The sequence below is a fragment of the Triticum aestivum genome, chromosome 2D (assembly GCF_018294505.1).
Source record: "Triticum aestivum cultivar Chinese Spring chromosome 2D, IWGSC CS RefSeq v2.1, whole genome shotgun sequence".
Classification (NCBI taxonomy): domain Eukaryota; kingdom Viridiplantae; phylum Streptophyta; class Magnoliopsida; order Poales; family Poaceae; genus Triticum; species Triticum aestivum.
Window position 1 is genome coordinate 473,151,418 of NC_057799.1, and position 27,001 is coordinate 473,178,418.

General features: G+C 46.8%; 1 protein-coding gene across 1 annotated transcript; it reads left to right on the forward strand.

Annotated features, from left to right (window-relative positions):
- Window positions 1-13,325: 13,325 nt before the first annotated feature.
- Window positions 13,326-16,922, forward strand: LOC123053901 (remorin). Its single transcript, XM_044477500.1, has 5 exons — window positions 13,326-13,696; window positions 15,565-15,636; window positions 15,718-15,805; window positions 16,218-16,299; window positions 16,452-16,922. The coding sequence occupies exons 1-5, from the start codon at window positions 13,495-13,497 to the stop codon at window positions 16,650-16,652; spliced, it is 645 nt and encodes a 214-aa protein (XP_044333435.1). The 5' UTR covers window positions 13,326-13,494; the 3' UTR covers window positions 16,653-16,922.
- The last annotated feature ends 10,079 nt before the right edge of the window (window positions 16,923-27,001 follow it).

Genomic DNA, 27,001 nt, shown 5'->3' on the forward strand with positions numbered 1-27,001 from the left:
CATTAACTTCCGCACTAATTGGTGTACGCATCACTGGAACTGATTTCTGTGATGAACTACTTTCCAATAAGGGAGCAGGTACAATTACCTCATCAAGTTCTACTTTCCTCCCACTCACTTCTTTCGAGAGAAACTCCTTCTCTAGAAAGGATCCATTCTTAGCAACGAATATCTTGCCTTCGGATCTGTGATAGAAGGTGTACCCAACAATCTCCTTTGGGTATCCTATGAAGACACATTTCTCCTATTTGGGTTCGAGCTTATCAGGTTGAAGCTTTTTCACATAAGCATCGCAGCCCCAAACTTTAAGAAATGACAGCTTAGGTTTCTTGCTAAACCATAATTCATACGGTATTGTCTCAACGGATTTAGATGGTGCCCAATTTAATGTGAATGCAGCTGTCTCTAATGCATAACCCCAAAACAATAGTGGTAAATTGGTAAGAGACATCATAGACCGCACCATATCTGATAAAGTATGGTTACGACGTTCGGACACACCATTACGCTGTGGTGTTCCAGGTGGCGCGAGTTGCGAAACTATTAATCATAACTAAAATATTCACCTCCACGATCAGATCGTAGAGACCTTATTTTCTTGTTACGATGATTTTCCACTTCACTCTAAAATTCTTTGAACTTTTCAAATGTTTCAGACTTATGTTTCATCAAGTAGATATACCCATATCTGCTCAAATCATTTGTGAAGGTCAGAAAATAATGATACCCGCCGCAAGCCTCAACACTCATCGGACCGCATACATCAGTATGTATTATTTCCAATAAGTCAATTGCTCGCTCCATTGTTCCGGAGAATAGAGTCTTAGTCATCTTGCCCATGAGGCATGGTTCGCAAGCATCAAGTGATTCATAATCAAGTGATTCCAAAAGTCCATCAGCATGGAGTTTCTTCATGCGCTTTACACCAATATGACCTAAACGGCAATGCCACATATAAGTTGCACTATCATTATTAACTTTGCATCTATTGGCTTCAATATTATGAATATGTGTACACTACGATCGAGATTCAATAAACCATTTATATTGAGTGTATGACCATAGAAGGTTTTATTCATCTAAATAGAACAACAATTATTCTTTGACTTAAATGAATAACCGTATTGCAATAAACATGATCCAATCATATTCATGCTCAACGCAAACACCAAATAACATTTATTTTAGGTTCAACACTAAACCCGAAGGTAAAGGGAGTGTGCGATGGTGATCTTATCAACCTTGGAATCACTTCCAACTCACATCATCACCTCGCCCTTAACTAGTCTCTGTTTATTTTGCAACTCCTGTTTCGAGTTACTACTCTTAGCAACTGAACTAGTATCAAATTCTGAGGGGTTGCTATAAACACTAGTAAAGTACACATGAATAACATGTATATCAAATAAACCTTTGTTCACTTTTCCATCCTTCTTATACACCAAGTATCTAGGGTCCACTTCCAGTGACCATTTCCTTTGAAGTAGAAGCACTCAGTTTCAGGCTTGGGCCTATCTTTGGGCTTCTTCATGGGAGTGTCAACTTGCTTGCCATTCTTCTTGAAGTTCCCTTTCTTTCCCTTGCCCTTTTACTTGAAACTAGTGGTCTTGTCAACCATCAACACTTGATGCTTTTCTTGATTTCTACCTTCGTTGATTTCAGCATCGCGAAGAGCTCGGGAATCGTTTTCGTCATCCGTTACATATTATAGTTCATCACGAAGTTCTAGTAACTTGGTGATAGTGACTAGAGAACTCTGTCAATCACTATTTTATCTGGAAGATTAACTCCCACTTGATTCAAGCGTTTGTAGTACTCAGACATTCTGAGCACATGCTCACTGGTTGAGCTATTCTCCTCCATCTTGTAGGCAAAATACTTGTCAGAGGTCTCATACCTCTCGACTCGGGCATGAGTCTGAAATACAAATTTCAGCTCTTTGGACATCTTATATGTTCTGTGGCGTTCAAAACGTTTTTGAAGTCCTAGTTCTAAGCCGTAAAGCATGGTGCACTAAACTATCAAGTAGTCACCATACCGAGCTTTGCCAAACGTTCATAACATCTGCATTTGCTCCTGCAATAGGTCCGTCACCTAGCGGTGCATCAAGGACATAATTCTTCTGTGCAGCAATGAGGATAATCCTCAGATCACGGACCTAGTCCGCATCATTGCTACTATCATCTTTCAACTTATTTTTCTCTAGGAACGTATCAACAAATAAACGGCGAAGCTATACGCGAGCTTATTGATCTAAAACATAGATATGCAAATACTATCAGGACTAAGTTCATAATAAATTTAAGTTCAATTAATCATATTACTTAAGAACTTCCACTTAGATAGACATCCCTCTAGTCATCTAAATGATCACGTGATCCATATCAACTAAACCATGTCCGATCATCACGTGAGATGGAGTGGTTTTCAATGGTGAACATCACTATGTTGATCATATCTACTATATGATTCACATTCGACCTTTCGGTCTCAGTGTTCCGAGGCCATATCTGCATATGCTAGGCTCGTCAAGTTTAACCCGAGTATTCCGCGTGTGCAAAACTGGCTTGCACCCATTGTATGTGAACGTAGAGCTTATCACACCCGATCATCACGTGGTGTCTCAGCACGAAGAACTGTCGCAACGGTGCATACTCAGGGAGAACACTTATACCTTGAAATTTGAATAAGGGATCATCTCATAATGCTACCGTCATACTAAGCAAAATAAGATGCATAAAAGATAAACATCACATGCAATCAAAATATGTGACATGATATGGCCATCATCATCTTGTGCCCTTGATCTCCATCTCCAAAGTAACGTCATGATCTCCATCGTCACTGGCATGACACCATGATCTCCATCATCTTGATCTTTATCAACGTGTCGTCACATGGTCGTCTTGCCAACTATTGCTATCGCATAGCGATAAAGTAAAGCAATTATATGGCGCTTGCATCTTATGCAATAAAGAGACAACCATAAGGCTCCTGCCAGTTGCCGATAACTTTAACAAAACATGATCATCTCATACAACAATTTATATCTCATCACGTCTTGACCATATCACATCACAACATGCCCTGCAAAAACAAGTTAGACGTCCTTTACTTTGTTGTTGCAAGTTTACGTGGCTGCTACGGGCTTCTAGCAAGAACCGTTCTTACCTACGCATCAAAACCACAACGATTTTTAGTCAAGTGTGTTGTTTTAACCTTCAACAAGGACCGGGCGTAGTCAAACTCGATTCAACTGAAGTTGGAGAAACAGACACCCACTAGCCACCTGTGTGCGAAGCACGGCGGTAGAACCAGTCTCATGAACGCGGTCATGTAATGTCGGTCTGGGCCGCTTCATCCAACAATACCGCCAAATCAAAGTATGACATGCTGGTAAGCAGTATGACTATTATCGCCCACAACTCTTTGTGTTCTACTCGTGCATATAACATCTATGCATAGACCTGGCTCGGATGCCACTGTTGGGAACGCAATAATTTCAAAAAAAAATCCTACGATCATGCAAGATCTATCTAGGAGATGCATAGAAACGAGAGGGGAGAGTGTGTCCACGTACCCTCGTAGACCGAAAGTGGAAGCGTTTAGTAACGCGGTTGATGTAGTCGAACATCTTCGCGATCCAACCGATCCAAGTACCGAACGTACGGCACCTCCGCGTTCAGCACACGTTCAGCTCGATGACGTCCCTCGATCGCTTGATCCAGTTGAGTACGAGGGAGAGTTCCGTCAACACGACGGCATGGCGACAGTGATGATGAAGTTACCGACGCAGGGCTTCGCCTAAGCACTACGACGATATGACCGAGGTGTGTAACTGTGGAGGGGGGCACCGCACACGGCTAAGACAATTGTCTGTTGTGTCTTTGGGGTGCCCCCTGCCCCCGTATATAAAGGAGGGGAAGAGGAGGCCGGGCAACAAGGGGCACGCCAGGGAGAGGGGAGTCCTACTAGGACTCCAGTCCTAGTAGGATTCGGCCCCACCCTTTTTTCCTTCTACCGGAGGGGGAAAAGGGGAAGGAGAGGGAGTAGGAGAACGAAAGGGGGGGTGGTGCCCCCTTCCCAAGTCCAATTTGGCCTCCTCCCTTGTGGGGGGCGCACCAGCCCATTATGGGCTGGTTAGCCTCCCTTCTATGGCCCATAAGGCCCATATCTTTCCCTGGGGGGGGGGGGGTTCCGGTAACCCCTCCGGTACTCCGGTATGTACCCGATACACTCCGGAACCCTTCCGGTGTCCGAATACTACCTTCCAATATATGAATCTTTACCTCTCGACCATTTCGAGACTCCTCATCATGTCCGTGATCTCATCCGGGACTCCGAACAAACTTTGGCCATCAAATCACATAACTCATAATACAAATCATCATCGAATATTAAGCGTGCGGACCCTACGGGTTCGAGAACTATGTAGACATGACCGAGACACATCTCCGGTCAATAACCAATAGCGGAACCTGGATGCTCATATTGGCTCCTACATATTCTACGAAGACCTTTATCGGTTAAACAAGCATAAGAACATACATTGTTCCCTTTGTTATCGATATGTTACTTGCCCGAGATTCGATCGTCAGTATCATCATACCTAGTTCAATCTCGTTACCGGCAAGTCTCTTTACTCGTTCTGTAATGCATCATCCCACAACTAACTCATTAGTCACATTGCTTGCAAGGCTTATAGTGATGAGCATTACCGAGAGGGCCCAGAGATACCTCTCCGATACATGAAGTGAAAAATCCTAATATCGATTTATGCCAACCCAACAAACACCTTCGGAGACATTTGTAGAGCATCTTTATAATCGCCCAGTTACGTTGTGATGTTTGATAGCACACAAGGTGTTCCTCCGGTATTCGAGAGTTGAATAATCTCATAGTCAGAGGAACATGTATAAGTCATGAAGAAAGCAATAGCAATAAAACTCAACGATCATAATGCTAAGCTAACGGATGGGTCTTGTCCATCACATCATTCTCTAATGATGTGATCCCGTTCATCAAATGACAACACATGTCTATGGTCAGGAAACATAACCATCTTTGATAACGAGCTAGTCAAGTAGAGGCATACTAGGGACACTCTGTTTTGTCTATGTATTCACACATGTACTAAGTTTCCGGTTAATACAATTCTAGCATGAATACTAAACATTTATCATGATATAAGGAAATATAAATAACAACTTTATTATTGCCTCTAGGGCATATTTCCTTCACGATCTGGGGTGCAGCAGCTGGCCGAAGTGCGGAAGGCGCGGACACGGCCGGCGCAGCTGGGCGCGGCGGAGTGCGGGGCTGGGGACGGTGGCTGCGATGTGCATGGGGAGCAAGGAGAGGTTGCGGAGGAACGTGAGCTCATTATGATGCTCGAAGGGGGTCGGCGAGAAGCTAGCAGCTGCAGGGCCCCGGGATCGACGCATCGAATCTTCGGTGGCCGGAGGTAGAAGACGACTTGGATACGGCGTTGCGGGGTCCCCGGCTGGGATGGCTTAGCGAAGACGACGTGGTCGAGGCCGGCGCGTCTCCTGGACAAGGCCTCGTGGTGTAGGAAGGGCGGAGATCAAGTGGACGAAGGCGTTCATGGCGGGAACGGTTCGGGGGTGTGTGCGGGAGCGAGAAGCTGAGCGAGGGAGGGGGAATGAGGGCTAGGGTTGTCCAGGGGCTTGTGGGCGTCGTAATCCATGCGGGGAGACAACGGGGAGGCCGCGAGATGGCCGACACGTGGCCATCCGCGCCACGGTCGCGCGCTCTGTGTCCACGATGCGAGGCTAAACATGGGGAGGTAGAAGATAGGAGGGGGTGGACTGGGCCTTGCACTGTAGAGCTAAGGCCCAGTTGCACAGCGCCAACTTTCCTTTTTTATTTCCTTTTCTGTTTTTTTATTTGTTCTGTTTTGTATTTATTTTAAATAGCAAATAGGTTTCGTAAAATTGGAAAGTTGGTCCAATATTAGTGATGCAAATTTAGTCACTGCCACAAAAACTTTGGCATTTAAATAAAATAGTTTGGAATTTTTATAAACTAAAAGGCAATTAAAATATTATTTTGGCCCCTGTTTTAATTATTTTAGGCACTTACACACTTTATAAAAATTTGGTTTCTCCATCATAATTAACTATGTATTATTTGCCACATTATAAACATTTTAGTTTTACTGTTAAGAAGTAATTTATTTGACTTTAATTTAAATTTGAAAAATGGCTTTGATTTTTATCAAGTGGAAATTTGGCTTAATTAAGCTTGATGACATGGCACCATTAGTGTGAGGTCACGGTAGCATGACACTGGGGGTGTTACATCCCACCGTCGACGCACCGACGCCCGCCTGTACTGCCGCCATGGTAACTCGATCGAAATTTGCTCTCTCTCTCTCTCTCCTTCTTGCATATCTTCTCCTCTACGCTCCCTCCCGCCCTCGTATATCTACTGATGTAGACGGATGTGTGTTGTTGAAAGGTGAATAGGGGTCTAGTGGGGAGGTGTACTTATAGGGCGTTGAAACCTGCTGCAACGATCGATCCCCGTGACCCGTCCTTGTGGCTACATGTGTGCTCTAAGGCATCACGAGGAGCAGGAGCGATTGCTAAGATTGCTGCAGGCACCACATGTCGCGCATCCAGGGCAGGCATGCACATGCGTGACTGTGGATACGAGATGCACCGTGGCCAACGGTGATGGTCGTGAAAGTATAGAAAAGATTTTTGTCCATCTCGTCGCACGGGTTACCGGACCCAACCCATAGCTTGGTGGGCTCCTCCCATTCGAGTCAAAGCCAGTGCAAGCGAAGAGCCCTTGCAAATTTCTCCATGTTTAGCATCCCAAGACCTCCGTTTTTTACTGCCCGACATACAGATTCCCAATTAACTTTGCACTTTGCGCCAGTAGTCTTATCTGTTTCCCAAACGAAAGCTCTCTCAAGCTTGATGACACTGTGAGGATGCTCGGTGGAACTATGACTGGGGTGATGAAAGTAGATGGCTTGTAAGGATAGCACAGACTTGACAAGGGCAGTCCGACTGATGGTAGTAATATTTTGCCATCCCATGAAACAAGTTTGGCAGCCACCTTCTCCACGAGGAACTGGAAATCCTGAACTTTTAGTTGCCAAACCGAGAGAGGTAGCTCCAAGATATTTTAACAGGAAGGACGCACGGGCATCGGGGAAGTTTTGGAGGATGGTGTTGAGGTGAAGGTGCCTACACCGAATCAGTACCACCGAGCTCTTATGGAAGTTACTGCATAGGCCTGTGATGCCACCAAATGCACTAAGCAAAATGGAGTTGTCAATATCTTTCTTGATGGGTGCAATGAATACGGCCGCATCATCGGCGTAGAGGGATGTTAATGAATAAGGTAGCAATGCAAACACAAAATAGTTTCAATTCTTATATAAGTTTTACTAGCACATAAGCCCGTGCATTGCCACGGGAGATATTCTTTTTGCGAGAAGCAACGAGAAAGATAATTGATGTGTAATCCAAAAAAAGGTTTCTCCATGATGGTAGGCGACATGGCAAGGAGTTATGGTCTTCTTGCTGGACATGTTTAACACGTGAAACTTAATAGTGGTGGGGTTGGTCGACGTGGTGGCGAGCACCCAACTCATGCCTTTTTTCCTTCGGTGCTTGCCTCCTCATTTGGTGGCTGCGCGGCGACCTTCGGGACACGGTTGCTTCGACCACTCTATCATATGACGGCGTAACCGGGTGGATTATTAATTGCGGCCCATAAATCCCGTTTCATTAGTATAATCGGGCATGAATGTCCCTTCTTTTTGAGGGTTTATTCTCTTTGATTATTTTAGTGCTCAACTGTCCATAATTTTGCTCCAACTAAAGCAAAACAACATATTCTTTCTTTAATGACACGTGCCCATAATTTCTTTCATTTATAGTGAACCAACATAGAACAAACGTGCACCGCTAACCAATGGCCAGCGCAAATATTTAAGAAAACACTATGACGTCAAATTAGGATTTTTTTATTTTTTGAACATTAAAAAAATTATGAATTGGCACATATTCTTGAAAATGTGAACAATTTTTTAAATCCCGAACAATTCTCAAAAAATGCGATCATTTTTTTAAATTCCAATATTTTTGGAAAAACATGAAAAAAATAAGAAACATGAATAGTTTTTAAAATTCACATACAATATTTTGAAAACATAAAAAATTATAAAAACACAAATATTTTTGTATTTTTTATTTTTAAAGGAAACATTCAAAACAATTTTAGAAAATGTTTTCTTAGACGCTAATATTATTTTGAATTTTTGTACATTTTCACTAAAGCAAGAATATTTTAAAATATGGAAAATTTTATAATATGTATTTTGGAAAAACATTAAACAAAATTAAAATGACAACATTTATTAAAAACGAGAACACATTTTTTGAATATTGAGAAAAAATTGAAACGGGAATTTTTGTAAGTTTCGATCATTTTTCAAAACAGGAACAATATGTTGAAATTCTGACCATTTTTTAATATTTGAACAAGAAATGAAATTATAATTATTTTTGAAAAAATTTACTGCACAGAAAAAATAAAAATAAATAAAGTAAACAGGAAAAGGAAATATAAAAGAGAAAGGAACAGAAAATCAAAATTAGAAATAGAACAACGAAAAATGATAAACGGGCCGGCCCAGTCTTAGGCGCCTTGTTGTGGGAGGCTTCAGCTATTTATTGCTCCGTGCGACAAATAAGGTTTTTCCCAACTGCGTGGGTAATAATAAGTGGGCTGGCTTTGTTGGGCCGGAGCGCGCGTGGCCCAGTTACGGAATTGTCTCCAAACCTTTTTTTTTCTTTTGTAATGGATAGACGCACAAAAATTTAGTACCATCTCGAATAGAAAAAAAATCTTTTCGACGGTGAAGGGATGAAAAAAATAAAGAAATGCACCTTACTTTACTATTATTAGCGGGTAGGGGTATTGATATAGATGTAGATATAGATATAGATTATATTGCAACTAATCAATATGGTGTTGTCACCAGGATGTACCAGTTCAGTGGTAAATCCAGATTGATGAGATGGAAAATATGGTCCATCAGACATGTTTACATCAGCTCTATGATTATCGAACGGTGCCGACTTGTTCTGAGAATCATGGAGCTGTCCGCCTCGTAATTTAGGTTGATTACTTCTTGCGGCTTATTAAACCCCCAAAGAAATGAAGCAGGGAATAAAGCTTGCTCCCTGGTGCACGGTGCACCTGGCCTTTGTCATATCCTGAAAGAAGTCGGCTGTCATGTCAAAACCCCTTTTTTTCCCTTCTGCTTTAGACTAATGGGCCGCAGCAAATATCCTTCTTTGGCTTGTGAACTTGATGTGTGTGGTGGCCTGGAAGCTTGCAGCCTTGCACCACTAAACTTGGAGCTGCGATGAAAATCTCCTGTTTGCTCACTCGAGAACAAAACCTCAACACCTTTCATACACCCTTTGACTGAACTGGATCACGTCGGCAAGCTCCTGTAGAAGAAAAGTTGGAGATTTCACAGCCATGAAGCACACGTTCGACCGGGACTGGTCGCGAAAACGTGATCTTGGCCCCTTTGACTTGCGAAGATCTTATCCCAATCCCGTGAAGGAAATGAAGGCAACATAAAGCAGAGAAAGAAGCGACTCTGTCCGCGTCTCATTCGCGGTAGGAACCAGACCCAGAAACACATCAGGAAAACCCGCTGTTTTGTCGACCGCAAGTTAAGCCCTACCCACGCGACACACGGCACATGCAGTGAACCCGACTGAAAACACCGGCCAATAACACCAAGATGTATCCGTGCACATGTTCCCGATCAGGTGAACAGTCGTCTGATTGACGCACTGTTGCACCAAACATGAGAGTTTGATCTGTCAATAGCTATGCGTGTACTACAGGTCCACCTACAACAAATATTTCAGAATTCATTCTTCTTCATACGTTCATGCACTGCTGCATCGATCCAACTACAAGATTCTGTCCGTGTTGGCAGAATCTACAGCAACTCATCCGCACACACACAGCGTGCTGGCGCCGGGAATAATGCGTTTCCAGGTGTCACTGGATTGCCTCCTTCCAGATCATCGTTCCATTTCTAAAGTCCAAACCCCCTGTCCAAAGACAAAGAACGCAGACATCTTTATCAAGGGAAAAAACAGTGCATGAATACGATGTAGCTAGCCCACACACGGAATTATGCAGTTTTATAAACATTTTTGCGTCGCTTTGCTAGCCGTGATGAATGATGGAACGGCTGAGAGGAAAAATCTTGAGAAGGTGCCATGACAGGTTGGCCCAGGTGGTGCGCAGCGCAGCTGAAAACAACCCTCACTCGCCTCCAAAACTCCATTAGAGATTAGTTAATTAAGGCCAACAAAGCCACAAGCATAAGATAAGCTCACAGGGATTCGGGGGGCATGAACTATACTAGAGCCTAATCCAAACAGGGGTTGCTTGTGGCTGCAACGTCTGAGGCGTATCAATTACCGTCATCATGATCGCCTCGATGGAATGAGAAAAATATACAAATGTATGTGCATATGTGGGTGGAAAGGAATGAATAGGAACATGAGATCGACGGAATTGGTGGATTTCTACATTTGGGACACGCGTCGCTTTCGGACTCGATATCCCGCGATGCGTCCAACGCCCCGGGGGCCCGCGACGACGTCGACGCACGATTTTCAAAACTTTGTCCGCACACAGCTTGCCTGACTCGATCGTCTTCCTCAGTCTCATAGAGGATGCTAGAATTAGGCTGATTCAGAAGCAGTAGAATGTTATGCTGAAGAGAGGAGTACCGTGTTACTTATATTCCTCCTTTTGTTTTCATGCAGTAACTTGTTTTTACTAGTCACAGTCAGTCCAGTCTGATTGAACGGCGTGAAAATGAAAATGAGATGACATGACTGTGACAGTATGTACTCCCATCATAAAGAAATATAAGAGCGTCTAGATCACTTTACAAAAAGAGTACTACGTATTTTCAAAACAAAAATAAATAGGTTTTTATATAAGAGTTTTGTCTAGATCACGTCTACTCCCTCTAAAGTTAGTACAAAGTTGCGTCATCTATTTTGAAACGGAGCAAGATGTGTTTCAGCAAAATTGTTTGTATAATCCAGACTGCTCCAGATGCATGTAATTAGAAGGAAGAACCGCCATAAAAATCTTCCTCGTGTATCGTCTGTAGCGGAACTATGAACCTAGCAATCCGTACGTGCGGACGACGTAACGGAGAGCGCCCAAGATCCACTTGGTTGTAACACGATAATCCTGGCCGTTGCCAATAATTGGACGGTATGCCTGTCCTCGCCAGCAAAGCATCTTCTGTTCCTGTCCATTTCTCTGCTAAACCGCTGCCCTGTCCAATGCTATGCTTTAGAGTTTAGAGTTTAGACAGTTGCGCAGGCTAGCTTCTTATATTCAACAATTACAAGATTTAGTTGCTCAGCTGTTGGAATCTTTGGTTTAGTTATTTAGGTTGCTGCAGCATCCGACCCAACTTTACTTTTTTGCAAACTTTTTTTTAGAAGAACAGGGAGGCTCGAATGAAACCACAAAGTCGTTCATACATCACTTTTTTTGCAAACGGTTTGACAAGTTGGAATTTTTGTGGTTTTCTTTCTTAGGAGGACGGAGTTTTCTGTGGCGGCAAGATGGAAACGCCAGCTATGACATGGGACATGCGCTAACAACAAAAATTGAGTAGGAAATGAGTGTCGAAGCTTGGCTACATACATGGTCGAGGTATATACGTACGTCATACACGTATGGTGTGGCCCACACATGTATACACACCGACAAATATACCTCGACCAGCGTCGTTATTCAGAATACAGGATACGAGGATCCAGTGAGATTCCAAGTCCAAATCGAAGCTCCTTTTTCCCCGGACGGAGCTAGCGCGAGGACCAAGCCGCGGATTACCCCGATACGTCGGCCACCGCCCAAAAACCCGTGCGTGTGCGTTTTCCCGTGCTGAAAGTAGGAGTACGAGTACACCTGTGGAGCGCCCGCAGCATACGGCCACATGCACCCGCGCCGCGCGTGCCCAGGCTCCGCGGGAAACGGCCGTAACGGCCAGGTCTGGTCGGTCCTTGCCGTCCACGCCCAGTCGGCAGCAGGACGGGCGCGTCAAGGCGGACAATCACAGCTGGGGACGCCACAATGAAAGCTCCACGGATCGCCCAACACCAGCCAATTGTCTACTAGTCGGCGAGCCAGCCAGCGCCTTCAATTCCATCGCCGATATTATATTGCTTAACAAAAAAATGTTGCAAGGAAAGAAAGAAAGAAACCGGCACCCATATCCTCCTCCGTCCTCGCACTCCTCACCCATGTCACCGTCCACCTTGACGCCGGCCGGTACACCACAGCACGTGCGCCGCCCGCTCCCGCCACGCGTAGCGGCATAGTAGGCCACAGGGAGGGGAGCCGGCCGGCTGGCCGAGGCTGTAAAAAACAATCTGAACTGCAAAGCGTGGCGGCGATGCCGTTGGTGCGCGCGGACGCGCACCGGCCGTCGTGCTCGCCGCGCTCGCGAGCTGGCTCACGGGATGCGCGAGCTCCGCCCGCCGGGTGGGCCACCGCGCAAGCGCAATCGCGCTGGGATGCACTGAGCTGGCCGCGGGGTCGATCGAGCATCGAGGGTCCCTGGCCTGCTCCCCGCCATGCGCCATGTCGCCGTCACGTACCGCCCATGGGTTTCGTGCCCGGCCCAGTTTCGCAGCGCTCGCGTGCGACACGCACTATGTGACCTCAGCCACTCCGTCCGGATATGGACACCCGCTTATTTCCCCACCTGCCCCTTCCAAGCTCGGGTATTTTCGTACTACTACTAGCTGCTACTCGTAGTTGTCAGAACCATGCTTGTCTTCTGACAGAAAAGATGTACTAGTAAAAACCATGCAAACTGGACTAATTCGAGATAAATTGATCTGCACAATTCTGTGCACGGGAGACGTGATGACTTTATATTTCTAGAGCAAACTTTGCCGTGAATATAGCTAGACGACGGCGCAGCCAAGCTATGCATCGACCGCATATCACTTCACCCCATACTGTCATGCCGAAGCCGGCAGCGCCACCCAACCTACCACCTTACAACAAAAACGTACTCTACGATGCCATCCATCCGGGGCCTGGACCGAGGAAGCTGGAACCCAGTTGCCGAATTCGTAGGAATCCGAGGCCCTCTTCCGTCAGAAACACGCCGTCCCCCCATTGGCAGGCTGCTGCTCCTGAAAATACACTCTACCACGTCGGCCCCCGCCAGCTCCGGCTTTGTCCAGGCACCGCACGTCGACACAATCCGATAGCCAGCCAGCCAGCCGCTGCCGTTCTCTCTCTTATTAGTACGCCCCCACCCTCTCCCTCTCCCACAGTCCCACGACACCAACAGCCGAGCCAACAGCAACAGCCCAGCTAAGCCCAGCTCGCCCACCACCAGACGTACCACGTACAGAGCTAGCAGCACCATCCATGGCCGCGGAGGAGCCCAAGAAGGTGGAGGTGGAGGCGGCGCCGGAGCCGGAGGCCGCACAGCCAGCCGTCCCGGCCGCGGAGCCCGAGGCCCCCGCCAAGGACGTCACCGAGGAGAAGGCCGTCATCCCCGCGCCCGAGCCGGCCGCCGAGGAGGAGAAGCCCCCCGCCGATGACTCCAAGGCCCTCGTCGTCGTCGAGAGTGAGTCACCCACCGCTTGCTCTGTGCTGTTTCTTGTCACTGTTTCAGTCAAATTTGCTCTTGTTTCGGCAAGGCCGGCCGGCCTGTGGTTGAATGATGGAAAGAGGGGTGGGCGTGCTAGGATCTAGTAGGAGCGAGTAGCTTTTCCTCTGTGTTATTACTAGGAGATGAACAGTAGTGGTAGTACTAGGTTGAAGTACCCATGATCCTGGGATATTATTAGACCAGCCTTGCTTTTTCCTTCCCGTCCTCTCCTACTTTTCCTGACATGATTATTGCTCTCGTTGTGACACCTAGAGTATGATTAATTCCATAATTTTAGTTACGTGTTCACAGGGATTGTTCGTGTTAGCTGCAATCGTTATTTGGTTTGTGGTTTGGCCGCTTTGGGACCCTTTCGCTTATGTTATTCTTCCCTGAATTGCCTGCTTGCGAAATATATTAGCACTTGGTTGGTGCCGCAAACAGCTCTGACAAATATCCCAAATGTTTGTCTGAATATTTTTCCTGAGTTCTAAATGATTTTGCTATGAAAAAAACAGTGGATTCAACCATGGTTGCAAATTAATTTGTTTCTAGCGCCGCAGATTTTTTTTTCGAACCTGAAGTGCTGCAGAGTTTTGGACGAAACAAAAATAGACAGCATCTTACGACAACATAGATAGCTAGGTGAGATGCTGGCCATGTGTAGCTTCACTGAAAATATGCGTTTTGAGTTGGAATTGAGAAAAGATAGTTATAGGAACTTTCCTGAATTCCTCACTCCCCCCATATAGCTTTGTCTTCTTTCTGCCTCTGCTCTCGATACTCGCTCCCTCTGTCTTATCATCCCAATTTCCTTTCTTGGAGGAAACTCAGTTTCACTTTAACACCCTAGAAAGTGTCCAAAATGGTGTGCTGAGGGAAAAGGAACCAAACAGAAACAAAAGCCACATGAAGATAGTGTTGTACTAGTAGTTGGTTTAGAACAGATAAAACCAGTACGCGCGCACTCACTAACCGAGGAATCATGCTACAAAAAACAACTCTCATATCTTCTTTTGATAGGAATAAACCTATTGTATTTAAGAATGACATATATTTTGGGACAGGCAGGCAGTTGCTTTCTGTTGCTGCTCTAAGTCATCATGGATGATAGATGTACTACTATGCTATAAATGTTCAGTAGTTCAGTTGCTTGCATAGTTGGAAAAGATCGTTCAGTTTTCCTGGTGAAAGAACGTCTATAGGTCGATCCCATGCAAATTCAACATACGGTGGGACCATATTACTGTTTTGAAATGGATAATCATGAAGTAAGTATACCTGTTATTATAGTCCTCCTCTGGTTTGGCACTCAATGACAGCGTGCTCCCCTTCCCATGAAAAGAACCAAACACAATGCGAATAAATAGCAAAATTGGAAGAAACTGCAGGGCTAATTAGCAACAAGCTTTTAACCATAAAAATGTGCACCTAGTAGTCCTCAGAATTATGACCATGCTGGAGTGTGAGTCAAGGATATTCATAAAACTGTGCATTGGATGCGGAAAGTTTAGTGTATGATGACATTGTTAGCCATTCCTTTATCCAGAAGGACTGTAAGTAGCTTTCTATCCTACTCTGTTTGCGTTTGTGGATGGAGAAGTTCAGATAATAAGATAAGTCCTATACAAGTCATCATCATATAAGATCTTAGTAGTAATGGACGCGATGGAAGTTAACTTCTGAAGTATGGATTACGTAATGCTCGCGACACGAGTGGGTATTAAAAATCAGTTAACATTGTACAGACATATGCTAGCTTCTTGCTGCTTAATTACTCGCATATCAAATAATAACGCATCAACTCTGGCTCATAAGATACTTCTACATTTTCTGCTTACCAGAGGTTGCAGATGAACCTGTTGCTGAGAAACCCACAGACGAGAAGGCTGCACACGGCGGCTCAAATGACAGAGGTAATTATTGAATAATTTGACTTCTCTTCTTATCATAGAGTACAACTATGCTGAAAAACTACCTGAAAACCCGATATGCAGACCTCGCTCTTGCAAGGGTGGAAAGTGAGAAGAGGAACTCTTTAATTAAAGCATGGGAGGAGAATGAGAAGACAAAGGCTGAGAACAAGTATATTACTATTTATATTCATCCATTCATTAATTAGTAAATGCTTTTTTAATGGTGTGGTAGATTTATCACTAATCTGTTATATTGGATGTGCATGTACATATCTCAAAGGGGCCCTTCAGCCACTTTAATGGTTTCAACTAGGAAACAGAGCCTATATATGAAGCTTCATGTTAGTAATATGTGTAGTCTTATTACTCCCAAGACACGGAGGATATGCCAACCCCGTCTAATTCAGACAATAATAAAAACACCTACAGCGCAACTACCAACAGATATCATGAAAGAAGCTACTATTATGTCATTTTGAAGAAAATGAAGTTGTATACTTATAGCTAAATTATGTCCTTGAACACGTTCTTCAAGTAGATGATGTAAAATTTCCTAATCCTTATTCACATCAATATCGCAGGGCTACTAAAAAGGTATCTGCTATTCTCTCATGGGAGAACACCAAGAAAGCAAACATAGAAGCTCAACTGAAGAAGATTGAGGTACTTTCATCGTTACCATTCTTTGCATATTACATCAAAGAACGAGGCCCGTTATTGCACAGCTGTCGATGCCCATTTGCAATTCGTAGCATGGCGCGCTTTCTTCGTATGCCATCCCACAAACTAAATCTTGTAACTGCGCACACATTCAGGAGCAATTGGAAAAGAAGAAGGCGGAATACGCAGAGAAGATGAAGAACAAGGCTGCAATGATCCACAAGGAGGCCGAAGAGAAGAGAGCGATGGTCGAGGCAAAGAAAGGGGAGGAACTCCTCAAGGCCGAGGAGATGGCCGCCAAGTACCGCGCCACCGGCCACTCTCCCAAGAAAGTCATGGGATGCTTCGGGGCCTGAAGCAAAAAACGTTCCTAGTTCGCAAATGGAGCAAGAGTGAATGAAGTGTTCATCCGTGGTTGCTTGCTTGCTTCCTTGTTTCTTTCATCCCTCCCAAGTGTGTAGTGTGCCTTGTGTGTAAAGTCTGCCGTCTCTGTATATACACATTGCTCCCAGGACAGGTGCTCGGTTGTGTACATCTTTGATGCTTGACAAGCAACATTCTTATGTGTAGTTAAGAAAGCCACATTTGTTATTATTGTTGACATTAAAGCAGTCGTTTTTTGGTCTCATCCTGGTGTTGATGTTGTTTTCTCTCACTGTGTTACACAATCTCAGGTCCGCTAACACCAGCATTCCGACCCATCTGCGTCACCAGGCCCAACCAGAGAGCAACACCGACTTATGAGAGGTCTTGGGCCCTCTCTCCCCAAAAGACTAGCCTATTAGGAGGGGACACCCTGCCCTTATAAATCGTGTTATGTCTTCTCCCACAACCGATGTGGGACTAAACCCAACACACTGCTCTCTGATTGATTTGATTCCGTTTGCACCTAAGGCTATATGGCTATCATGTTAGTTTCATCAGCACCACGTGATGATCGGGTGTGATAGGTTCTAACGTTCGCATACAACGGGTGTAAGCCAGATTTACACACGCAATACACTTAGGTTGACTTGACGAGCCTAGCATGTACAGACATGGCCTCGGAACACAAGAGACCGAAAGGTCGAGCATGAGTCGTATAGCAGATACGATCAACATGAAGATGTTCACCGATGATGACTAGTCCGCCTCACGTGATGATCGGACACGGCCTAGTTGACTCGGATCATGTATCACTTAGATGACTAGAGGGATGTCTGTCTGAGTGGGAGTTCATTAATAATTTGATTAGATGAATTTAATTATCATGAAATTAGTCTAAAACCTTTACAATATGTCTTGTAGATCAAATGGCCCACGCTAATGTCAACCTCAACTTCAACGCGTTCCTAGAGAAAACCAAGCTGAAAGACGATGGTAGCAACTATACGGACTGGGTCCGGAACTTGAGGATCATCCTCATAGCTGCCAAGAAAGCATATGTCCTGAAAGCACCGCTAGGTGAAGCACCCGTCCCAGCAAACCAAGATGTTATGAACGCCTGGCAAGCATGTGTTGATGATTACTCCCTGGTTCAGTGCGGCATGCTTTACAGCTTAGAACCGGGGCTCCAAAAGCGTTTTGAGCAGCACGGAGCATATGAGATGTTCCAAGAGCTGAAAATGGTTTTCCAAGCTCATGCCCGGGTCGAGAGATATGAAGTCACCGACAAGTTCTACAGTTGTAAGATGGAGGAGAATAGTTCTGTCAGCGAGCACATACTCAAAATGTCTGGGTTACACAATCGCTTATCTCAGCTGGGAGTTAATCTCCCGGATGACGCGGTCGTTGACAGAATCCTTCAGTTGCTCCCACCTAGCTACAAGAGCTTTGTGATGAACTTCAATATGCAGGGGATGGAAAAGACCATTCCTGAGGTATATTCAATGCTGAAATCAACGGAAGTGGAGATCAAAAAGGAACATCAAGTGTTGATGGTCAATAAAACCACTAGTTTCAAGAAAGGCAAGGGTAAGAAGAACTTCAAGAAGGACGGCAAGGGGGTTGCCGCGCCCGGTAAGCCAGTTGCCGGGAAGAAGCCAAAGCATCTCGGAGTTGGAACATTCGCTTTGATGAGATGATCAAAGCGTTTGGGTTTACGCAGACTTATGGAGAAGCCTGTGTTTACAAGAAAGTGAGTGGGAGCTCTGTACCGTTTCTCATATTATATGTGGATGCCATACTATTGATGGGAAATGATATAGAATTCTTGGAAAGCATAAAGGACTACTTGAATAAGTGTTTTTCAATGAAGGACCTTGGAGAAGCTGCTTATATATTAGGCATCAAGATCTATAGAGATAGATCGAGACGCCTCATTGGTCTTTCACAAAGCACGTACCTTGACAAGATATTGAAGAAGTTCAATATGGATCAGTCCAAGAAGGGGTTCTTGCCTGTATTGCAAGGTGTGAGATTGAGCACGGCTCAATGCCCGACCACGGCAGAAGATAGAGAAAAGATGAGTGTCATCCCCTATGCCTCGGCCATAGGGTCTATTATGTATGCCATGCTGTGTACCAGATCTGATGTAAGCCTTGCCGTAAGTTTGGTAGGAAGGTACCAAAGTAATCCCGGCATGGAACACTAGACGGCGGTCAAGAATATCCTGAAGTACCTGAAAAGGACTAAGGATATGTTTCTCGTTTATGGAGGTGACGAAGAGCTCGTCGTAAAGGGTTACGTCGACGCTAGCTTCGACACAGATCTGGATGACTCTAAGTCACAAACCAGATACGTGTATATTTTGAATGGTGGGGCAGTCAGCTGGTGCAGTTGCAAGCAAAGCGTCGTGGCGGGATCTACATGTGAAGCGGAGTACATGGCAGCCTCAGAGGCAGCGCATGAAGCAATCTGGATGAAGGAGTTCATTACCGACCTAGGAGTTATTCCCAATGCGTCGGGCCCGATGACTCTCTTCTGTGACAACACTGGAGCTATTGCCCTGGCCAAGGAGCCCAGGTTTCACAAGAAGACCAGGCATATCAAGCGTCGCTTCAACTCCATTCGTGAAAATGTTCAAGATGGAGACATAGATATTTGTAAAGTGCATACGGACCTGAATGTCACAGATCCGTTGACTAAACCTCTTCCACGAGCAAAACATGATCAACACCAGAACTCTATGGGTGTTCGATTCATCACAATGTAACTAGATTATTGACTCTAGTGCAAGTGGGAGACTGTTGGAAATATGCCCTAGAGGCAATAATAAAATGGTTATTATTATATTTCCTTGTTCATGATAATTGTCTATTGTTCATGCTATAATTGTGTTATCCAGAAATCGTAATACATGTGTGAATACATAGACCACAACATGTCCCTAGTGAGCCTCTAGTTGACTAGCTCGTTGATCAATAGATGGTTACGGTTTCCTGACCATGGACATTGGATGTCATTGATAACGGGATCACATCATTAGGAGAATGATGTGATGGACAAGACCCAATCCTAAGCATAGCACTAGATTGTGTAGTTCGTTTGCTAAAGCTTTTCTAATGTCAAGTATCATTTCCTTAGACCATGAGATCGTGCAACTCCCGGATGCCGTAGGAATGCTTTGGGTGTACCAAACGTCACAATGTAAGTGGTGACTATAAAGGTGCACTACAGGTATCTCCAAAAGTGTCTGTTGGGCTGGCACGGATCGAGACTGGGATTTGTCACTCCGTATGACAGAGAGGTATCTCTGGGCCCACTCGGTAATGCATCATCATAATGGGCTCGATGTGACCAAGTAGTTGGTCACGGGATCATGCATTACGGAACAAGTAAAGTGACTTGCCGGTAACGAGATTGAACAAGGTATTGGGATACCGACGATCGAATCTCGGGCAAGTAACGTACCGATTGACAAAGGGAATTGTATATGGGATTGCTTGAATCCTCGACATCGTGGTTCATTCGATGAGATCATCGTGGAACGTGTGGGAGCCAACATGGGTATCCAGATCCCGCTGTTGGTTATTGGCTAGAGAGGTGTCTCGGTCATGTCTGCATGATTCCCGAACCCGTAGGGTCTACACACTTAAGGTTCGATGACGCTAGGGTTATAAGGAAGGTTTGTATGTGATTACCAAATGTTGTTCGGAGTCCCGGATGAGATCCCGGACATCATGAGGAGTTTCGGATTGGTCCGGAGGTGAAGATTTATATATGGGAAGTCATCATACGGTCACCGGAAATATTCGGGGGTATACTGGTATTGTACTGGGACCACTGGAGGGGTTCCGGGGGTCCACCGGGAGGGTCCACCTGCCCCGGAGGGCCTTATGGGCTGTAGGTGGAAGGGAACCAACCCCTAAGTGGGCTGGGCGCCATCCCCCTAGGGCTCATGCGCCTAGGGTTGGGGGGAACCCTAAAGGGGGCGCCCCCCTTGCTTGGGGGGCAAGCCCCCTCCCCCTTGGCCGCCGCCCCCCCTCTAGATATCATCTAGAGGGGCCGGCCCCCTTCCCCCTTCTCCCTATAAATAGAGGGGTGGAGGGAGGGCTGCAGCACCACATCCAAGGCGCAGCCCCTCCCCTCCCCAACACCTCTCCTCCTCCGCGTGAGCTTGGCGAAGCCCTGCCGGAGAACTGCCACTCCACCACCACCACGCCGTCGTGCTGCTGTTGGAGCCTTCTTCCTCAACCTCTCCCTCCTCCTTGCTGGATCAAGGCGCGGGAGACGTCACCGGGCTGCACGTGTGTTGAACACGAAGGCACCGTTGTTCGGTGCTTGGATCGGATTCTGTCGTGATCTGAATCGCTACGTGTACGACTCCTCCAACCGCGTTCTTGCAACGCTTCCGCATCGCGATCTTCAAAGGTATGAAGATGCACTCCCCTCTCGTTGCTAGTAAACTCCATAGATTGATCTTGGTGATGCGTAGAAATTTTTTAATTTCTGCAACGATCCCCAACACACAGCCCATCAGTCCGGCCCATGGCTAACAGGCCGGACGCCCGAGGACCCCTTAGTCCAGGACTCCCTCAGTAGCCGCCGAACCAGGCTTCAATGACGAGGTGTCTGTCGCGCAGATTGTCTTCGGCATTGCAAGGCGTGTTCTTCCTCCGATGACCTCAAGGTGATGTATCCGGCCTTCCATTTAATGTCGTACCCCTCGACTTCTGTGCGTCAACGGCTTCAGCTTCCACGTGTCGAGCAAATGCGAGAGGTCAGAGTATTTTTGCATATAACACCCTAGCCATGAAAAAGAGCCTCTATTTAAGGAGATTGGATCCTAGATCCATTCGGCACCACACGGAAGAAATCCTCAGAGACGGCCAGAAAAGACCATCCCAACATGGCGAGCGCACCCAGCTCTTCCTCCCATCCCTGCAGCCTAGAAAAAGGTGAGTGGGAGAGGTGTTCCGTATCCCATGGTCAGCTGGAGAAGCTACAAACATAGGGATTTCTTCCCCCCGCAAATCTAGTCCCTGTTCGAGCAAGATTGACCATCTTCAATGGCGGGGCTTAGGCTGAAGATTTCCCCAATCCATCCGGGGGGAACGGGTGTGCTTTGTCCCTTATCTGCTAAGAGGTGTCGGATTTCCAATTCATCCATTCCTCCACGGGCTTTTGGAGTATTATGGCCTCCAACTGCACAACTTTACTCCGACCTCCATCCTGCATATCGCGGGCTATGTGGCCCTTTGCGAGCTATTCCTGGGTTGTGAGGCCCATTTTGAATTGTGGAGAAAGTTATTCTGTCTTGTCCGGCGCAACCATGAGGGATCAATATTTGAAGTGGGCGGAGCCGAAATATGGCGCATCGCCGAGACCGGATACCTATCCGGCACACCAATGAAGGCATCCGAAGAGTGGCCGTTCGAATGGTTTTATATTGAGGACATCGCGCTTCCGGAACCAGTGCGGAGGGGTCTCCCCGAATTTGCGAGAGTTCCTTTAAAGAACGCCACAGCTGGCGCCCCCGAAGTCTTGAAGAAGACGACGGCGCGGAAGTTCGTCAACTCATGGGCAAGATAAAGACGCTCGCCCAGTCCGGATTATCAATAGCCGAAGTAATGGCGACTTCAATAGTGCGGGGGGTTCAGCCACTCCAATATCGAGGGCTTCCCATGTGGCACTACAACGGGGAAGATGACGCCTCCCGCTGCGGTAGGAAGGGTCCGGACACCCCCGCCGCTCTGGCCAAAATATTGGCCGAACTGTACAAAGGGGAGGTGGAGGAGTTCCTTCATATCAAGCGTCGAGATGGATATTCCATGTACAATCCACCTAGCTGGGTAAGTCTTAACCCCTCTGCTCCGTTCTGCTTACACCCCTCCTCAAGTCATCTTTTAATGAATTAGTAATCCGCCTGTTTATTATAGCACTGGCGAAAGGTCTCCGAGGGGCTTCACAGCCCCGCCCCCCAGTCAGAGGACCACAACCGGGACCTCGACCCTTGATTCGAGGAGGGTCCGGATATATTCGTGACGCTCGCGGACGGGATGTTTTACCAGGCGAGCTATGACGGCACGGAAGTGTCCATCATCGCCGACTACCCTGGTCTTCTTCCCGCCTCCCATGTAAGTAATCGGGAGATATTTTCCCCGAAAGGATTTTATCATTCCGCCTCACCATCCTGTGCTAAAAAGGGGAGGCGTACGGCGCGCCATGCCGCACCAGGGGCGTCTCCTAAGAGAGAGGTCCCCACGCCGGGCGTACCTTCGAAGAGGAAGGCAGACAAAGATATGGCCGAGCCTTCGTCCAAGAGGTATGGGTTATCAAATATGTGCTTCAGCAGTTGCATCGAATTGCGATTCATATATTTGTCCTGTATTAGGAAAAAAGTAAGCCAGACTATGTCCGAGGGTTCGGCCGGTCGGACTCCCCATAGCCGGAATCCAAATCCTGCCATAAAGACGGGGGCTGATATGGGGGTGACGCCGGATTGTCCTCCGGCCGAGGATTCGGACAATATGCCCGTCACCAACTCGGAAGTGGAGAGCGCCATGAATCATCGGCACCGGAGGGCCGTTCTTCCTGACCCCGGCTTTTCAACGGAGGCATTCAATGCCTTTAACTCAGCTGATGCATACATCCGGACAGCCCGAGACGGGCTTGCCGGAGCCACGGACCAATATTTGAAAGATGTGCAGGTAATTTTACTTCGTCCAAATGCAATGGTTATATACCAGTAGCCCTCGAGACTTGGAGCAGTTGGCACAACTGATTTAAGGATCGCTGTGTACCTAGGTGTTGACAGAGAAAAATAGACTGTTGTCTCAAGAGCTGGAGAAGTGCCAGACACAGCTAAGCACTGTTACCGCCGAACTGGAGAAATCCAAGAAGGCGTCACCTGGTAATATTCCCCTCCAGCGAGGAAATATAAGTATATGTCAGTAATGCTAACAATTTTGCATGTATCATGGCATGATCGTTCGATAAACTGGTGGAGGCACTGGAGGTAACGCAAGCGAATGAAAAAGAAGCCAAAAGGCTATGTGCCGCGGGCGAACGTGTGCTGAAACAAGCCATTGCGGAGAAAAATCAGCTCCAGGATTCCAAGACCCATCTGGGCGAAGAGCTGAAGGACGTGCGGGCTCAGCTAGCCAACTCCGTGAGGGAAAATAAGAGGCTGCGAGGCGGCATATTTAGTATGTGTTCAAACTTACCACCGTGTAATTCGGCAAGGAAAGGAACTAACAGAGTTATGTCTGTAGGTATGTTGACTGGCTGTCCCGCGGCGGAGGTATCCGGATCATCGAGCGATCTGCTTCAAGGGCTGTCCCAAATGCACGAGCAGGCTCGGCAGGCAATGCAGAGTGTTGCCAAGGCTTTATGGCCATCCGCCTCCCCTCCTGGAAGTATGGAGGAGCTTGTAGAGCTATACAAGGGAGCACGGCGGCGTATCCGATTATGGAAGATATCGGCCTGCCGGGAGGGTGCGTGAGAAGCCTGGGCCATGGTGAAGACACGGTATACCAAGCTTGATCCAAATCGTATGGCCCGGGTCGGGCCTCTAGGGTCAGATGGGAAGGAAATTCCCGTGATTTTGGTGTATAACCAAGTAGAAGTAGCTGCCAAGTATTCTCAGCAGGATTGCAAATTAGATAGCCTGCTGGACGGCATAGAACATGAAGTTTTTGAGTCTTAAATGACTATGTACTTTCCTTTTCATATGTAACTCTAGCTGAATTGTAAAACATTTGTCATGGCAGACCTTTTCACTTCAACCTCTGGGCCCAAAGGCGCGGAGTGTTTCCGAATACCCGAGCGGCCGAGTAGACCGGGGTATGCTTGGAAACCAGGCGTAGGGGTCATAGTTGCTTGAACAGACAAGTATCCGGCTAGTTATGTTGTATTACATTAAAATTGTAAGAAACATCTTCCAGAGAGAATAGTTCCGTTAAGGGTTCCTTTCCCTGGGTGTACATGCGTTAACGTGCATGTCCGAACTGTGATTGAAAAATCATAGTATATGTAACTTCTGGGGGTTCATAATGGAGTGAGTGCAAGAACATCTTTAGTTCACTGACCGAATATTCCCTTAAGAACGCTAGCTTTCGGCTTCACCCAGTCTGAGGTACACATCCAGATGACCCGGCAGTAACAATCGCAGAGGTGCTCCCTTTATGCCCTAGCCGAACTAACGGGAACGTAGGGCATAAGCACAGGAGCCAGGCAACCCAGCTTGGCCAAAACTTAAGTCATATCGATGCATATAATGGCGAAGAAAAGGTACATATGAAAAAAAGAAACGCATATGTGATGAGCTTGATGCTCAGAAAATAACATTACTAAGCTTCTGTTAAAGAAGCCCCCGGGTATAGTGGACGTACATAGTTGAGTATGTATTCGTCGCGGGTGTGCGGTTGAGCCGCACGAAAAAGCTTGAAGGCTAAAAAGGAAGAAAAGGAGAAAAGAGAGGAAAAAATAATAGAAACAATTGGTAGAAGGAGATGAACAAAGAGTTCGGCGCTTAGGCGTAGAATCTTCGGAGTCTGGCCGCGTTCCAGGGGTTCGGCTCTAGGCGATTGTCTGACGCATGCAGGCGGTACGCTCCTTCGGTGAGAACTTCGTCAATGATGAAGGGACCCTCCCACTTGGGCTTGAGTTTGTCCTTTTTCTTCTCCGGTAGGCGTAGAACCAGTTCGCCAACGTTATAAGTCTTGGCCCGCACTTCTCTGCTTTGATACCTGCGAGCCTGCTGCTGATAAAATGCGGAACGGGCTTTTGCAACGTCGCGCTCCTCCAGTGCATCTAGGCTGTCCTGCCGATCAAGCTCGGCCTCTCTCTCTTCGTACATGCGCACTCGAGGTGAGTCATGAATAATGTCGCAGGGTAGCACAGCCTCTAAGCCGTACACCATGAAAAAAGGTGGATATCCAGTAGTGCGGTTGGGCGTGGTCCGCAGCCCCCAGAGTACGGAGTCGAGCTCCTCAACCCAGTGCTTGTCTGATTCTTTCAAAGACCGCACTAGTCTGGGTTTAATGCCGCTCATAATAAGACCGTTGGCCCTTTCGACTTGGCCATTTGTTTGCGGGTGATAGACAGAGGCGTAATCGAGCTTAATGCCTAGATTAGCACACCAATTCTTCACCTCGTCGGCTGTGAAATTGGAGCCGTTGTCGGTGATGATGCTGTGTGGAACACCATAACGGTGCACAACGCCGGATATGAATTCTATCACCGGCCCGGCCTCGGCCGTTTTAACTGGTTTGGCCTCTATCCACTTAGTGAATTTATCCACCATAACCAGCAGATACTTTTTCTTATGGCTTCCCCCTTTAAGGGGTCCGGCCATATCGAGCCCCCAGACCGCGAAGGGCCAAGTGATGGGGATCGTTTGTAGGGCGGTGGGTGGCATATGGCTTTGGTTGGCGAAAAGCTAACATCCGACGCAATGTTGGACAAGGTCCTGTGCATCCGCTCGGGCTGTTGGCCAATAGAAACCTGTATGGAAGGCTTTGCTTACGAGGGCCCGAGCTACGGCGTGGTGACCGCCAAGACCAGCATGAATTTCAGCCAAGAGCTGCTGCCCTTCGTCCTCAGAGATACATCTTTGAAGTACTCCGGTAGCACTCTTCTTGTAGAGTTCTCCGTCATGAACTTTGTAGGCTTTCGAACGCTGAACAATGCGGTGGGCCTCATTCTGGTCCTCAGGGAGTTCTCGCCTATTAAGGTAGGCCAAGAAGGGTTCGGTCCATGGGGCAATGACTGCCATGATAAGATGGGTCGATGGTGTTATTTCGGTGGCTGAGCCCCCGATGGTGTCAGTGTGTTCGGGATCTGGGGATGTGCTCGGATCCGGACTGGTGTTGCCGCTCTCCCCTTGCCACACCACGGAAGGTTTAAAAAGCCTTTCCAGAAAGATGTTAGGTGGGACGGGGTCGCGCTTGGCGCCGATGCGAGCAAGGACGTCCGCCGCTTGATTCCTTTCTCGAGCCACATGATGGAACTCAAGCCCCTCGAATCGAGCTGACATTTTAAGAACGACATTACGATAAGCTGCCATCTTTGGATCTTTGGCGTCAAAGTCTCCATTTAGTTGAGATATTGCGAGGTTTGAGTCCCCGCGCACTTCCAGGCGTTGTATGCCCATGGAGACGGCCATCTGAAGTCCATGTAATAACGCCTCATATTTGGCTGTGTTGTTGGAGTCTGTATATAATATTTGGAGTACGTACTGAACTACGTCTCCGGTGGGCGACGTTAACACGACACCCGCTCCTAATCCTGCCAGCATTTTGGAACCATCGAAATACATGACCCAGTTGGAATACATGTCGTA

Coding starts and splice junctions, on each gene's coding strand:
- LOC123053901 (XM_044477500.1), top strand. CDS start 13,495: ATGGCCGCGGAGGAGCCCAAGAAGGTGGAGGTGGAGGCGGCGCCGGAG. Junction 15,637..15,717: donor CGGCGGCTCAAATGACAGAG/GTAATTATTGAA, acceptor CCCGATATGCAG/ACCTCGCTCTTGCAAGGGTG. Junction 16,300..16,451: donor CTCAACTGAAGAAGATTGAG/GTACTTTCATCG, acceptor GCACACATTCAG/GAGCAATTGGAAAAGAAGAA.